General features: G+C 37.8%; 1 protein-coding gene across 4 annotated transcripts in view; it reads left to right on the plus strand.

Moving 5' to 3' along the window:
- The window catches only part of LOC149232442 (RNA pseudouridine synthase 3, mitochondrial-like), a 142,357-nt gene that overhangs the window by 18,825 nt on the left and 106,503 nt on the right, over positions 1-17,029 (plus strand). For 3 of the 4 annotated variants that reach the window (XM_089379414.1, XM_089379411.1, XM_089379412.1), the window contains exons 2-5: positions 11,656-11,733; positions 11,896-12,054; positions 12,142-12,189; positions 12,302-12,382. In XM_089379414.1, coding sequence (XP_089235540.1) covers positions 11,656-11,733; positions 11,896-12,054; positions 12,142-12,189; positions 12,302-12,382 — 366 coding nt within the window. Of the gene's footprint in view, positions 1-11,615; positions 11,734-11,895; positions 12,055-12,141; positions 12,190-12,301; positions 12,383-17,029 lie in introns of all 4 variants that reach the window. The other variant, XM_089379413.1, reaches the window with a different exon arrangement.

Raw genomic sequence — 17,029 nt, forward strand, 5'->3', positions numbered from 1 at the left:
GAAAGACCTCATTTGAGTCTCTCATCATCATCACACTGGATTTTCGCACTTGTTCCTTCTTGGCTATAAGAGGTCTATTGGATGCATTTCGATATTTGGAAACTATTTTTCATTGTCTTTGGATAATGGATGGATATACTACATGTTGTCTTGTAAGTGCTTATTGTTGAATATTCTCCATCTTAAAGTTATCTAATGTATGAAATCGCTGCTTCTAAGTTATGCTTTTCTGTGCCCTAATTGTTGAAAAATAATTTTGAAAGGCTATCTAGTTGAGTATTGCATATGTTATTCATTGTACAACATGTAATGAATGTTCCTAGTGGAGGAAATCTTTAATCTCTCCATCAAACTCCATTTTCTTTTGAAGTGGGTAAATGCTAAAAGTTGATACCTAGGGCATCAATTTTTAGCCTCCTTAGAAAGGATCTAGCTTATCTATTTCATCCTTGACTCCATATGCCTAAAGGACAAGGCACTAGTCCAAGTCATTGGTGATCAATCCCAAAATTTCTCCATAATTTTCTCCCCTAAAATCGGTCCTTTTAAGGCTAGGGCAAAAACATAGGGCTTGCAACGATATTTTAGGGAGGAAGTCTTTTGGTGATTTGAGAGTTTAAACATCAAGCTTAGGGTCTAGGCTACCTTTTCTCCAGGTTTGATGGGCATCCATTCAAATTTCATCCATAAAATCTCTTGCCCTTTGTTTTGCTCCAAGAGGGAAGCCCTAGTTCTCTTCCCCTCAACTTGAGGACTTCCTTGAAGGTTGTATGAGCTTAGTACTTGTTGTACGAGCTAACTCAGGCCAAGCCAGAGTGACGCTGGGCTAACGCTGGGCCAGAGAGAGGCTGATGCAGTCCCTAGAGGCTGACACTGGGGTTTCGTGGGGCAGATTGGAGCTGTGGAGCTGCCAGAGTGTTTATCCGGGGTTTCAGTCGAAATATCTGCTTCCGAGTAGAGAGGTACTACTGCCGATATTTTTCTTTGTTGGGTGAGCCAGATTTGGCACCCAGATTGTATTATGAAACTGCTTAATAAATCAAACCCTCAGATAGTTGCATCGGTTTTCCCGCATTGGGTTTTTCCGGGGACATTAGTCCAAAAACAATGGTGTCACTTGTGTGCTTGTTTCTGTTTCCTACAGTTGATGATCTGTAATGTGTTGAGCATGTAGTTGTAATTTATTTCCAATATTTACATGGTAAATAACTTGTTAATTAACAAAACAAGTAGGTAGGAATAAATCAGAAAGTACATGAAGGGTTTCTAGTGGGTTAGACTTAGAAATTCCAATAACATTTTGGCGCCATTGTCGGGGACAAAGTGAGTCTACCTTTATGAAATATTTACCTTCTTCCCTAACGACAGTATAAAGCATTATTAGGTGACTCTATTGGGATAATGAAGCCTTGGTTATCCGTTGAACCTCAAAGACAATGCTTGTAGGGTGAAGCAAGCATATCTCAAGGCATTTTGAATTCACCTTGGCGACCCTACTCTTGATTGTTATGTAAAAGTCAAAAGAATGGCTCCTTGGAAGGTGTGTGAGACATTCCCTGATATCCAAAGATTTAATTGTAATCCATTATTCGTACTTGATCATATAACTGAATTCATCTCATATGTTTCGAGAGAGGGCATCACCCACCAAGCTACTTTGGTGAAATTATTCATCGAGTCTCTTGGAACATGTCAAATCAATGATCTCTGTGACCCTACCAGCACCACTTCATTTGAAGTTTTAATTGAATTTTTTTTTCTGGTATTGGACGTCACAATTCATGATTGATAAAGATGCATGCAACATCTTGGCCATTAATCAATTCTGTCTTCATCTTTCTGAAAATGCGAAGAATTCACGAAAGGTCTTAGAGCTAGATTAGGATGATCCTGAGGAAGCCGCAAATATATAAGATCATCAAGAAAATGAAGGATATATGGAAGAATTTAGGGCTGAATTATGTAAGTGTGGCACTTCATAAGACAAACATTGAAACTTGAGAGGGAAAATATAGTGGAAGTGCTCATTAACCTTTAAACTTGTGCCGCAGGCCTCTGCTATTCTACATTGTTCAGCAATGGCAATTGCAGGACATGGTGTTGGGGGTCCATCTCAGAAACCCATTTTTGTGCACTATTTCATGTAGAGAAAACTTCCACATGGATAAATGCATATGCAACAGTAAGAAGGTGTAAAGTTTCCGGCTTTGTAACAGTTTGGCCTAATGTGGAGTCTGGACTAGTGACATGGCTACAGAGATTTTGCTGATCGCTCGTGCCAATATATAAATTTCAGACCTGTGGAATGGCACCTGTAGCAACTTTTTTCCAGAAAGGATACTGTAAACAAGAAGATCACAACCAATTCTAAAGAAGATTAAGCACTCATGAATCAAGCAATGGTCTGCCTTCCACAGATTCACTGGGACAGCTTGAGTGCATAATCTGGTCGTTTGGGTAATAGGACTGTAGACACAGGTCAGACTTGTTGAAGTTAGCGAGAAAAGTGATTCCTTGATTTGTGCCTTAATTCAAGGAGTCAAAGTTGAGTCCCTTTTTGTGCATGGTCGAGTTCCTAAAATTTAGGAGTTTCCCTAAAAATTAGGAGTGCATGAGGCAGTTAACTGATGTGTTGAAATTGAAAGTCAAGTTCTTGATTTTCTTGTGTGAGTTAGTTTGCAAATTGAAAGAACAAGTGGAGTTAGGCTCTTAAATCTTAGGAGGAACTAGTTAACAAGTTGTGTTAACTAGAAAAGCATCAGTTCGACTTTCCAAACACAGAACTCACTAATTTTAACTGTTCGAATTGATTTTGAAAGGACGAATGAAGACACAAGCTTAATTATTGTTTTGGTGAGCACGAGTTGGTGAGACCAAGCAATAGGAAGCACAAGTTTGTGTGTGGAGCTTGTGAGAGAAAGGTGTGCCAGGTGAAGCTTGTGCACAGGTTGGTAGAGGGCAACAAATATCAGCAGTCTTGCAAGGGTTTCAAGCTTAGATCAAGCAGGAAAGACAATTGTGTCTTTCAGATTGAAGCAATTGTATCAATTGCTCAGTTTTTGCTATCAATAAAATTCTCATCAAGCAGAGTGCTTTCCCAGCTGGGTTCCCTATTAAAAAATTATGTCTTGAATTGTGTGACTGTTCTATTTCTGTTCCTAATTCCGCTGCAAATTGAGTAGAGAAATTCTGTGTTTGTAAGAAAAGAAAGTGTTTTTCAGATTGTTCTTATCAGCAGATCAGAATTTCGTGGAAATTCTACATGGTATTGGAGCGTGGATCAGAATAAAGATAGCACATTCGTGTGCAACAATTCATAAGGAAAGCATCTGAAGTAGGCCGCAGATCAGGAGCAACTCAAGCTAAGGGAAGGAGGACTTGTTTTAGTGCTTCTTGTGACTGTCTTGAGGGCTAAGTAGATCAACAGCAAGGCTGAGTTGGAAAGGACTATTTCTGGGCTGGTTTTTGTGCTGAACAAGTGTGGTATTGACCTCAGATTCAGGCTGCATTATCTGTGATTGTTTTGGGAGAAGGCCGAGCCCTGTACCTCAGGATTAGAGGGGGCTGTAAGGCCTAAAACAATGTTGGAAGGAGCCTAGTAACTAGCGAAGGCAGGGAGCTTGGAGAGGAAAGAAGGCTGCAGTTGTAGAAGGGACTTTTGGAGCAGTAATAAGCAGCCCTAACCAGGCTGCAGACCCTACAGCAATATGCACCAGTCTAGGAGTGAGAAAAAGTATGTTGTTGATGTTTTCCTGTTGATTTGTTGCTAGAGGATAGAGTCCAGGCTGGACAGAGATTTGTTTGGCATCTTAAGAGCAGTGAGGAGGGCTGCTAATAGGTGTCAAATGGAGGCCTAAGTGCAGATCAGAGAAGGACATTTGGTCTGCTAGGAGAGGCAGTTTTAGAGGCCCTAAGTACAGTTCTTGTGAAGGACTACAAGACTGTTAGTGGGCAAGTTTTTAGAGAGCTCTCAAGGGAAGCGGTATGGCTTACCAAGGGTTGAGAGTAGATCACTTTCTAGAGGGAGCATCAAACTTCATAGCTTGGAAAGGGAGGATCACGATAGTGCTGGAAGATAATGGGGTGGGAGAGTACCTCAAGTAGGCGATAACACGACCTCAAGGCTCTCAGCAATTGGCCCAACATAATAAGAATGATATCAAGGCAAAGAGGATAACGCTAGAAGGGTTCAAAGGTCATATAGTGCCGCACATCCATGAGAAGAAGACAATGTATGAGATGTACAATACAATCCTGAAGTTGTATTAGAGTACTAGTGATACTAGGAAGCTTGCTCTTAAGGAGAAGTTGAGGAATATCTAGATGAGCAAGGATGAACCCATCGTCCCATATTTGACAAGGTTCACTCAGGTATGAGATGAACTAGGTGGGGTTGGTGTGGTTATGTCTAATCATGATCTTGTGAGTTTTGCCTTACTTTGGACTTCACAAGTCGTCGAAAGGGTTCCAGGATGTTGTTAGTGTGAGAGAGAAATTTCCAAATTGGGAAAGGTTTTGGATTGACTGGATACGTGTTAATTTTGGGTAGCATCCAATGTGCTCTAGCCATGAAATTTGGTGGAAAGGCTAAGGCACATGAGATCTCCAAGACCCATAAATCGTTTGGAGAAATTCCACCCGGATGAAGAGTTATTAAAATAATTAATATTTTTAATGGGTTCTTAAGTCTAAACTTAGGAAAATAAAAATATTAACGTGTATTAATAAAATATGGGTGAGAAAGTTCTAAGTGACGCGGATCAAGCTAGTTCTAATCTTAGTTGTTGATTAGGGACTTAATCTCGGCCGTTGATTCGTCAACAAGAAAAGTATAAGAGGAGGCTTGAGGGTCAGTTAGAGACACACTGAATTGATAAAAGAATTCGATTTTCTGGGGCGAGTTTTGCTGAGGAAGTCGTGTTAGTGATCAGAGTTGCAGTGAGGGGCAGTTTAGCAAGGGAGATCAATTATGACAGAGGATGAAGAGAACTGTGCCTTGGCAGGCAAGAGTAGCAAGGCCAAGGGCAAGAAGGGCCAAGGAGAGGTCGAGTCCAGTCAAAAAGGCAAGAAGAAGGATCTAAGCAAGATCGAGTGCTTCCATTGCCATGAGTTTGGACACTATGCATCTAAATGTCCTGGTAAGAAAAGGGGGACAGGAAGGATCATATTGTTACATCAGCGGAGGTAGATGACTTTTCTACCCAGTTTGAGAAGGATTTCTTGTTGATAGCTTGCATGGCAAGCTCAACAGATAGTAGTATGTGGTATATTGATTCAAGAGCTTCCTTCCACATGACCGGGAACAAGAAGAGTTTCAACCACCTAAAGGAGAAGGACATGCAGGTTTAGATTGAGCTAGGAGATGATGGTCAGTATGTAGCTAGAGGAGTTGGTACTGTCAGCTTTCAGAGGGAGTCAGGTAATTCCCTTCATCTCAAAGATGTTCTTTATGTTCCAGGATTGAGGCAGAATCTTGTTTTCGTAGCCACCCTTGAGGACATGGGTTATGATATCATCTTCAATAGAGTTAAGGCTTACCTCCAACAAGGGTGGTGCTGTGATCATTCTTGATAGAGAGGATTACCGAAGGAAGATGTTGGACCACCTTTGTAATAGCGGGAGCTACAAGAAACTTAATAAGGATCCTTTGAAGAAGATTTCCAAAAGTGTGGCTCTTGCTATAAAATCCAATAGCTCGGTCAGCTCGTTTAGTCATAAGCTTATCGAAAGTAGCCCTCTTACCCCTAGAATCTATGGCCTTCCAAAGATTCATAAGGAAGGGGCTCCTTTGAGACCCATTGTCAACACGATAGGAGGGTCGACCTATCTTCTTGCTAAATATTTAGCACTGAAGCTTAAGCCCCTTGTTGGCTATACATAATCCTTTGTCAAGGACTCTGCATCGTTTGTCAATGAGTTAAAGGGTATTACTCTTGATCCCGATGACAAGCTTGTGAGTTTTGATGTGGTCTCCCTATACACTAATATCCCCATCAATGAGGCCATTGAAGTCATTAAGCATATTACGGATCCTGATACAACTAGATTAGTTGATATCTGTCTCACCTCTACTTTCTTCTCTTTTGATGGGGAATTCTATGAGCAAACTTGTGGTGTCGCCATGGGTTCCCCTCTCTCTCTTGTGGTGGCTAATCTATTCATGGAGGATTTTGAATCAAAGGCCTTAGCCTCTTCTCGTCTTTTGCCTAAGATGTGGAAGAGGTTTGTGGATGACACTTGTGTCATCTAGTCCCATGGTAAAGAAGAATTGGACCTTTTTTTCCTTCATCTTAATAATCAGTCTAGTTCCATAAAGTTCACCATGGAATTTGAAAGCAATGGTAGTTTGCCCTTCCTTGACGTCCTCCTTTCAAGGAATGATGATGGCTCTTTTTCTCATCAAGTCTTTCGAAAGAAAACTCACATGGAGCAATATCTTCATGCTAATTCTCATCATTTCCTGGCTCAAAAGCTTGGTGTTCTCAACACTTTAGCGACTAGAGCTTTAAGAGTTTCTGATGGCAACCATCTTAATGATGAGAAAGCACACCTCTTGAATGTTTTCTTGAATAATGGGTACAGTAGACACCAGTGTACTAAGGCTTTCCTCAAAGCTGAAAAAGGTCCTAAGGCTAAGATAGAACCCAACAATCATTTTTCAAGTGTTCATCTCCCTTTTATCCGAAGGACCACTGACAGGATTGCGAGGATCCTAAGGATGCATAAGTTTCCTTCAACCTTTAGGCCTCTAAATACCATCCAGAGCTCCCTAAGATCTGCAAAAGACTCGGTGGACCCTAAAAATATGAAAGGTGTTTATGTTATCCTGTGGGACTCCCTACATAAGTGAGATTGGTTGCTAAATTAATCAAAGGATTCGTGAGCATGCTGTTGACATCAGGCATGGCAGGACCCGCTCCTCTGCTTTGGCAGAACATGCAGAAAAAACCAAGCATCACATCTGCATTGAGGAGGCCCAAGTCATTGCCAGGATTAGTCATTTCCATCATCGAAAATTCAGGGAGGCCTTAGAAATTGAAAAAAGGCCCACCAATTTGAATAGAGACGATGGTTGGAATATTAGCAGAAGTTGGGTCCCTGTCTTGTCCTCCTAATAGTTTTTAAGTTTCTTTTTGACTTTTGTGGGTATCTGTTTCTTCTTGTTTTTCAAGTGTTGCGGTTAATATTTAGGTTTTATCTTCTGGATCTTTCTTAGCTCTTGTATTTATCTTTATCATCTTGTTCATAGATCCTTTAAGTATTTATTTTATGTTAGACTTTGGTTATTTTTCTTGGCTCCTTGATTTATTTGTATGGCCTTAGCCCCTTATTTTGTGGTTGACCCTGATTCTTTAGTCTCTCTTACTTTGATTATTTTTGTTTGAATTTTATTTTATTATATATATATATATATATATATATATTTTTTTTTTTTTTTTTTTTTTCTTCCCCCGATAATAGGGCCTTGACTCCATTTTTATTCCTTTGGTTATTTTTGACTGTGCTCCTTGGTTGATGTTTGACTTTGATTATTCTTTTTATTCTATATATATTTCGAAACTTAATCTATTTCTTGATCTTATTTATTATAGTTGGATCCTAGTATTTAATGTTATTAATTAAATAATATTTTTCATAGTTAGCCGTTTATTATGGTTGGTATTATTTTTTGACTTCACACCTTGTTTGAGGTTTGACTTTGTATGTTTGATTCCTTTTATTCTTTGATTATTTTGTTCCTTAGCCTATTTCTTGATTTAATTAATATAATTGGTTCCTATTAATTAATGTTATAAATTAAATAATATTATTCGTAAACTAGCCATTTATTATAGCCGTTATATCAACTAAGGGTCTCTACTTGATCTCTATTTAAGCTGATGCCATGATCTGCCTCTTTAGCTTGTCCTGACGATGAACTGCACTGGCTGGTTCAAAACATGTCGGCAAAAATTGTCCTATGTGATTTCTACTGAAATTTTTTGTTCTTAAAGTAGATAGGTGTGAGGGTGAAGAATCTCTACAAGTTGCAGGTAGAGACAGGTGCAACTTTGAGAAACAAGGCAGGTAGTGCACAAAGTAGAGAAGTGATGGTTGAGCGAGGGTATGATAGAGCTCCCAAGTTGGAGCCTCAGCCAATATCTCAGTTTCGAGTTAAGCTAGTTGGCAGTTGGGCTGACCAGCAGGATGATGATGAGGAGCAAAGCTTACAAAGTATGGTGGGAAAGAACAAGATTTCAAGGCAGGTTCCACATAAGAAAGTAGGAAGTCTTCTAGTTTAGAGGGAGTAGATGCAGCAGTGGAGAAATTGGTAGAGTTGAAGACAGATCCAGGTGGATGAGGTTCTTCCAGGAACACCTTCCTTGCTAAGAGGGAGTGTTGAAATTAGCGAGAAAAGTGATTCCTTGATTTGTGCCTTAATTCAAGGAGTTAAAGTCAAGTTCCTAAAATTTAGGAGTTTCCCTAAAAATTAGGAGTGCATGAGGCAGTTAACTGATGTGTTGAAATTGAAAGTCAAGTTCTTGATTTTCTAGTGTGAGTTAGTTTGGAAACTGAAAGAACAAGTGAAGTTAGCCTCCTAAATCTTAGGAGGAACTAGTTAAGATGTTGTGTTAACTGTTGTTAACTAGAAAAGCACCAGTTCGACTTTCCAAACATTGAACTCGCTAATTTTAAACATTTGAATTGCCTTTAAAAGGAGGAATGAAGGCACAAAGTTTAATTATTGTTTTGGAGAGCAAGAATTGGTGGGACCAAGCAATAGGAAGCACATGTTTGTGTGTGGAGCTTGTGAGAGAAAGGTGTGCCAAGAGAAGCTTGTGCACAGGTTGGTAAAGGGCAGCAGAGATCAGCAGTCTTGCAAGGGTTTCAAGCTTAGATCTGTGTGTTTCAGATTGAAACAATTGTATTTTTGTAAGAGATCAATTGCTCAGTTTTTGCTATCAATAAAATTCTCATAAAGCAGAGGGTTTTTCCAGTTGGGTTCTGTATAAAAAATTCTGTCTTGAATTGTGTGACTGTTTTATTTCTGTTCCTAATTCCGCTGCAAATTGAGTAGAGAAATTCTGTGTTTGTATGAAAAGAAAGTGTTTTTCAGATTGTTCTTGTCAACAGATCAAAATTTTGTGGAGATTCTACAGGACTGTTGTAGAATTGTGAGAACCTTGGCTTGGTTCAAATATATAATTTCCTGTTGATGAATTTACAGAGGGATAGGGTCGAGCCAGCCTTAGAAATCGGGCAGGAGCAGAGCGAAAATAGAAGGAATACAGGTGGATTTCAGTACAGGCCGAATTCCAGAGGAAATTACAGAGAAGACGATCAGAGCACTAATGTTTGGAAGTTCAGGGCATTAAATCAAATTCCCAGGCTGACCTGAGTTTTGCTTTAATATCAAATTTTAATGAATATTTCTGAGGGCCGACCTATATTTGCGGCAGAATTGGAGGGCTGAGCTGTTTTAGATTTAATATATATATATATATATATATATATATATATATATATATATATCTATGTGTGTGTGTGTGCGCGCATGCCTTTGAAGGCAGGAGAAGCCATCATTTGAAGCATTGGGGCTGGTTTTCCCCTATTTTTAGGCATCCTTGTCCATGTTGAAAGATACTTGGACAGCACATTGGATGTCACATGGCAGCTTTGAAAGCCCAGTTTGCCCCTTGGGATCACTGGAGACAGAGCTTAGGGGCTGGCTTTCCCACCTTAGAGGCTGTGTATGGGCAGATTTGAAGACTTTTTGAAGAATTTATGCGATCAAAGGGCCTTTGGAGGCTGGACGCTACACCAACACCCTCGTTTTTCCCTCTTCATTTGTGAAGGGTCATCGTTGTGGGCTTGTGCCCATAGACTTTGTACATGTGACATTAGAAACCCCATTTCTTTGCATTAATTTAGATTAATTAATTTGTAGAGAGGGCCTTTTTCCCCTCAGGTTAATTTAGGGGATTGTAGCCTAGAAATTATTATTTTATTATGAGGGAAATTGTGCACCTCCTTTATAAATATAGGTGCACTTCCTCTCATTTTCTCATGGAGATTTGGTGGAGAAATTTCATAGCAATCTGAAATTTCTGTGATTTTTTTTAATAAATATTCAGCAAATCTATCAATACAACTTTTGACCATTTCTGGTATGATATTCTCGTGATGTGGTGTTCAAATGTTTGAATATATGACAACAGTACTGGTTTTTTCCTCCTTGAGCAAATATTTCATCTCCTGTACGCTTAATCTTGTTATTTACGTACACCTGGAAGCATACTGTAAATGATGCTCTAAGTATTGTCAAAACATATTCTAGTCTTAAATGGTCATAATCTGCTAAAGGTAGCTTCATAATATCAACTTCAAATTTGTAAACCTTCTGTCACAGCCTTCTGCTATAAAGGGTTGCCTCTATAATATAAGCATCATTTGCTGCCTTCAGAGCACTGTATGTTACTATACATTCACTGGCACCTTTACATTATCTTGATAGGATTGATTGGTGGTTATGATTTTGCTTGCTGTTTACCTTTAGCGTTTATGGTGAATGTATGATTTGAATGCTCTAAAAATGTTTTCTTGACAACAGTTATGGATCTGCCCCGCACACACAATGATTGATGTTTTTCAGACGTTGCTACATCCCTTTATTTTGAGCATTAATGACATAACGATTGGGGTACTAATTCATCACTGTTCACTTACATCGTTTGGGCACTGTCGAGGAGATATTAATGATAACCAATCTGTGGTGGATGTTTTTGTCTGAAGCACCTGTTGAAACACTGCTCATTAAATATACCTTAAGCAACGTTGTGCATCTTCTTTATATAACATGGTATTAACATGACCACTGGTGTATCGGATGATTGTGGTTAAATAATATGTCTGTTGTCCCTTCATTATGACATACTTTACATTTGGCACATGATCTTACCCTAGTGGTATGACATCTCAATGATAGTGATTATGTTGAATGAGTGATGCAATTTCTCATTCATATTTCACGTACATTACTAATGATCTATTTTGTCACAGATACACTTTTCATACACTTCTCATACATGCTACAGGTTTCATGGTAAGATTGAACACTTGTAAAGTATATAATGAGCAAGACTTTTTTATTTCCAAGCATCGCTTGAATGATTTGGTGATTTAATGTGCTGTTGTTTTTTTGCTTCAACATCCTTTTATCTTGAGATCAGTTTTCAAGTTGCTTTAGTCAAGCTCAGGTAGAAGAACTTGCCCTTTCCTCTACTTGACCTGGCTAGTTTTGCTTAGAGGACAGCCCTCCTTAGGATAGGAAGCCCCTTACCCTTAAAGCAAGAGGCAAGGCCACTGAGGTGACAGTGTGTGGCTCTCCCACTAGGATTAGGACTGTTGCCTTTAGGTGAGAGTTTGAGTCGCTACACATTGCATAGGTGCTTTCTATAATTTCCTTGTTTCTTATGCTTCAGATTCCTTTTCTGATGTCTTTAAACATTTTTGATGTCATTTTTGGTGGAACTGAGTGCCATATTTTGTCTTGATTTCATTTTCTGAATGTCTGTTCACTGCCCTTTGGTTTTTGATGAGAGAACGTTTTTTTGATATTCAACTTGTTTTTGCAGAGTTATTAAATCAGGTGAAATTTTTATGATGCAAGTACAGGTTCGAATGGAGTATGCAAATTCATTAGATGTATGTCCAATTACAAGACGGGAAGAGAATAAGCCCCAGCAGAAATTGGTATGTTTTGTCCTATTGCTAGAATACTAATTTGTACTCCTAAACCTTAAATGCCTCCTGAGTCTCATATTTAGTTTTGAATTTTCTGGAAGTGGTAACATTCTCTACTAAAGCTTCAAAAAGGCCTTTATGTTTCTAATTATAGCTTTGTTCACCTTATAGATTTCAGCAAGAGATATTATGAAGACTGGATCCATCATATATCTTCCTGTGACAGCCTATTCGAGTAAAGTTAATAAAAGATATGATCCTATACCAAGAGGAACACTCTATCCAAATGCAGATGAGATAAAATACATTAGGCGTCTTGTGTTATACAAGGCAAGTTGTTGATATTCAGTTTCAACATCTGCTATTTAATAGTTTGTGTTTCTGTCTCTTGTTAATTCCAATTATAACAAATTCCAGGACCCGGCAATACTTTTACTAAACAAGCCTCCTCAGCTACCAGTTCAGGTATGCATTTATGAATAAATTTACTTGATTCAAATTTTGAATCACTTGGTATCTGTGTCAGGTTAAATAACATGTTTGGATTTTCTTATCAATCCTGATATTGTCAGTGCAGGGCAGCCTTGATGTCCACAATAGTATGGATGCATTGGCAGCTGCAGCACTATCATATGATTATCAAGAGGGCCCCAAATTGGTAAGCTTCATCTTGCATTGTAATTTATTCTATTCCTTATTTTATCATCATGGTTATGATGCTTAGTTTCCATTGTTTGCATCTTATTTACGTTGGGCATTTACTTTTGTTGATTGTTGAAATCCCTTGTTTTGGTTGGAGGCTGTATTGTTAAAGACCAAGTGAAGGATGTTTGAAATAGTTGATTTCTGGGTGTTATATGACATGGTTGCAATCTATACGATGAAAATTCATGGATGCAAAGAGTAATTTGAATTCTGGAAGCTTATGTAATGAAGTGTTGACCCTGCCGCCTACACCTACCTACAAGTCAATGAGAAAAAGCTTTCAACCCCACAAGGTGTGGTTGGTGGCAAGGAACTCAGAGAAGGGGCTGTCACATTAATCTCGACTCTCTCCGTTTGAGCTATCTCCTTGGTTAGCTAAGGGGGGTGGTGCCTAATGAAAAGTTAAGTTAAAAGATATGAGTTTCTAGGAAAATGTTATAGTGAAAATGGATTACTTTGAAGGATTTATGGGCAAATATGAAGTGAACAACTTGAAATAACAATGCCAATCATTAATATGATTAAAAACCATAAAACCAATGCCTTATAAGGAATTTGCTCAACAATTTAAAGATATATTTGCTCAAAGTAAAATGCAATGTTCTCAAAAGAGAAAACAAAGTAACCCTGAAATGTAAATAAGAATTGTTAGCACAAGATATGTAAGATACAAAATGCTTTTGAGATCATCAACTTTATAAATCAAAACATGTGAAACATATCTTGCCAAAACCCAAAAATTAATAATTAACTTGGAAATGTAAAAGAAAGGAAGTGCTAAACCAAGACATCAATATGCAATTAGACTTGAATCATGAAAAGAAAACACTTGTTTGAAAAGATTACAATACTTGCTTTTGGAATAGACTTTGCATATGAAAACTCAAACCATCAAGAGACAAGTAAAGTAAATGTAATGGAAAGTGCTCTTGGTTAATTTTATTAATTAACTCTACAGCAAGATTACAATTTAACTCTTCAATCCTCAGACCTCATCTTTGCCCAATGATATGGATCTCATAGTGAGGAGTCAATAGAGGAGTAGAGGATCTTTAAAATGTCTACTTCAACCAACTTATGTTGGAGGTAAAATTTTAATGAGGCTTAGGGCCTTTCTACACTAAAATGCCTAGATGAAATGCAAATTGTGTTAATTCCCCAAATTAAAATAATGATACATGCAAATGCTTCAAAGAGATTGATTTGCAATGCTTGAAAATGAAATAGTGTTCAACATAACTTGCAATTATAACTTCAATTGAAGGAATAAAATTAGCTTACAAGTGTTGCATGTGTTTCATCAATGAATTAAACTGATACAAGTAATATGCTTGAAAGTAAAATTTGTTTCAAATAGACAATGACAATAAATTGCTCCAATATTCAAGATAACAATGTAGCATACAATTGAAGCATGTATTCAAGTGCTCATGAAACAATTTACCAAGGTAAATGGAAACGAATCAAAGTTTGTTAAGAATATAAAATGCTTGCATGTAAATGATGAATTGCCCAAAATAAAGTGTAAGCTTGTAGCTCCAAATAACAATAAGAAAGAAAATGCAAAGCTCAAATGAAATTGTGACAAACTTTAACTTAATGAAATGTGATAGTGAGGTTGTGTTAATTCCCAATTAAAACATGCATGTAAGTGAATGAAGTATGAAAGCTTAAACCATGCAAATGTCAATCCACCCAAGAGAAGCCTTTCTCTAAATGGGGAGATAGGATACCATGGGAGAAATCCCAATCTCCCACAATCAAGTTAGATCTTTTATTAATATTACAATGAGAAGAGGGCCCTTCAAAGTTCTCAACTATACTTCAAGGAGAGTCCTCACAATAATTGTTTGAAACATGGACACTAGACCTCTTTTCTTGAGAAAGTAGTGACGATCTCACAAAACTTATGCAAGGGAAACAATGTGTGAGTTTCCTCCAAATGCCCACGGCTTAGAGAGGAAAATTGGCAGCCCTCTAGTGAACTCCACTTGGCCAAAATAAGCCTCAAAAGGGATCACGACATCCTTGGAAATCAAACCCCCGACACTTGCCAAAGGTCCTGCAAACACTTGTTAGATGTTGCGGGAGGTTGCTATTCAAAATCTGCCACACAAGGGTTAGCAAACAATCCAAACAATGGCTGCAAAATAAGTTGAGTATTGATGGAAAAACTAGCAAGATAAAATGTATATGTACAATTATAATTTACAAAATGCTAAGCTAAAGAGTGAGAGTAAACTCTCGTCTTTATTTAGCCATCTTCAAGCTCTTAGATAGCAAATGAAAGAAATGAAGTACAGTGTTTTTTTAAAAGAGATTTAAATTTAGAAGTTCTCGGCTTGTGTACAAGCTATGTGCTGGAATCCTTGCAAAACCACTTTGTAAGATAAGACTATGAAGGTTCAAAGAACAAATGAGAGCTCCTTTAAGAATGTATCAAGAGTGGGTTGGTCTTTCCAGAGACTTTCCCTCACACTTGATTTTGTAATCCCAACAAGATGTTCCCTCTACAAAACTTCAATCAAGAATTAGTTCCATATAGATTTAGCAATAAACAATGATAAAAAACTCTAGAGATTTATTTAAAACCAGCTAGAGCATTCTATACCTAGAGTATACTTCTAAATCAAATGTCAATGCAAGTTAACTCTACATTAACAAATCTACAAGAGCATATGGAAGCAAATTAGATCAAAGCATGAATAAAGGGAATTATACAAATGCTCAACAATTCATCCCATTCGAAAAGGAGGAACACCTCATGAATGAAACCTCAAAGTCTTTATTGATATTTCCGAAAGTGTACAAGGTAGCAGCGCTTCCGCAAGCACAATAGCTAGTAACAAACTTATACAATGTGAGAGCCCATGGCTCTATTATATAGAGAGTTGGGAGCAAATCCCAATGAAGAATGACAATGACAAATGGCATTGGAGCCAATCCTAATGTAGAAGTGATTAAACAAGTGGCATGAGGTGACAATCCTAAAGAGAAATTCGAATTTGTTGAATGGAGCTCCAATGCTAAGTGTAAAAATTGAATTCTGGCAAGTGGACATCATTTTCTTCTTCGCTTATGTGCCAAATTCGAATTTTATGGTGGAATGACAAGTGTATATGGGTGGTAACCCATGTGGGGACAATTTCCCACAAAAATCTCTACCAGATATTCTCTCAAATCCTCTTAAATGTGCATTAACTTCACAAATTCGAATTTCCAAGCAGCGTTTTCATTTAATGCCAGAAATTCGATTTAATTTGAGCACATGTCCTTTTCTTGATTTTAGGAGTCCACATCACCTTGGGACTTCACTTTAACTCTCCCATAATTTTCCACTTCATTTCCACAACATTTAGTATGTGTGGATATTTATTTTTCTCCATTTATTTAATTTCTGGCTTATTTAATCGCCAGATTTCCCAATAAACTTAGGAAAAGTGGGTTTTGAAGGTCCAAAACACATTATTAACCCCTCAAAGTGTGTTATAGTAGAAAGTTGAGGGTGAGAGGTGTAATTTTGATTACTCATACCCCATACAACTTTTCTAGACTACACTTATTACAATTTAAATACAATTTTATTTGCAATTTTTGACCTACAGGAAATCTAAAAAATTAAAAAATGACTACCTAGATCTAACCAAATTCCACGATTTTTATTGTGTGATCTAGTATGGTGATATACATCGACTCTAGAGACTAAGATGTGTCAGGGGCTCAACCTTCAAACCGTCACCCCGGCTTTGGGGTAAAATGTGAGTGAAAAAACCTAAAAAATTATCTGCCTCTAAAAAAGAAGGGATAATTAACCAGATAAAAAAAACACTCCAAGGTGTATTCGTTTGCGGATTGAGTCCCAACATCCTAGGCCTGTTATAGAGTCAAAACTCATCATTACTAGTATCACTTATTACAATTCCCCGTAGGGTGTGGAATCTGGGTACAAGAAAGATGATGAAAAGATAGAATTAGAGTTTAAAAAACTCTGTTGACTAACGATATCTGATGGTACAAGTGTCCTCTGGATCATCTTTGGGCATGGAGTCTTCATATAATCATCAAGTGCCACTCTAGTGGTCAACAGGAAGAAAACCCATTTTTTAAATAAAGTTAGAAAAGTAAGTGTTTACTCATGGAATTTCTTAGGTGACTACTGAAGCAAAGGAAAAGTTGCAGAACTAAAACTATTTCGAGCACTCTGTAGGAAATATGTGGCTTTCCTTAAATATAGATTATGTTCTTGTGTTAACATGGAGAGAGATATTTCAAAGAGGTTTTTGTTGTGTTGCTGGTTTGCTTCACAAACCAATTTTCAAAGGGGATATGTATGCCCTCACATTGAAACATGCAATTATTATTATTTTTTTCATTTTTAAAAGCTGTATAATATCCTCTTTGATGACGTACTATGCGGAGTTACTAACAAGTGCAAGTTACTACCAATTATGGAACGCTGTTGTCACCCAAACATATACTGGGAAATGTCAAGTCCCTAACAATGTTAAAATCAAACCTGGTGCAACGTTGGAGGTAATGCCCCAATGTTACCACCACATTTGCTTCCCTTCAAAGTTGGTGCATTCCAACTGTAGGGAGG

The sequence above is a fragment of the Pinus tabuliformis genome, chromosome J (genome assembly GCF_031772625.1).
Source record: "Pinus tabuliformis cultivar Carrire ecotype Pingquan chromosome J, CPIR1, whole genome shotgun sequence".
NCBI classification, from domain to species: domain Eukaryota; kingdom Viridiplantae; phylum Streptophyta; class Pinopsida; order Pinales; family Pinaceae; genus Pinus; species Pinus tabuliformis.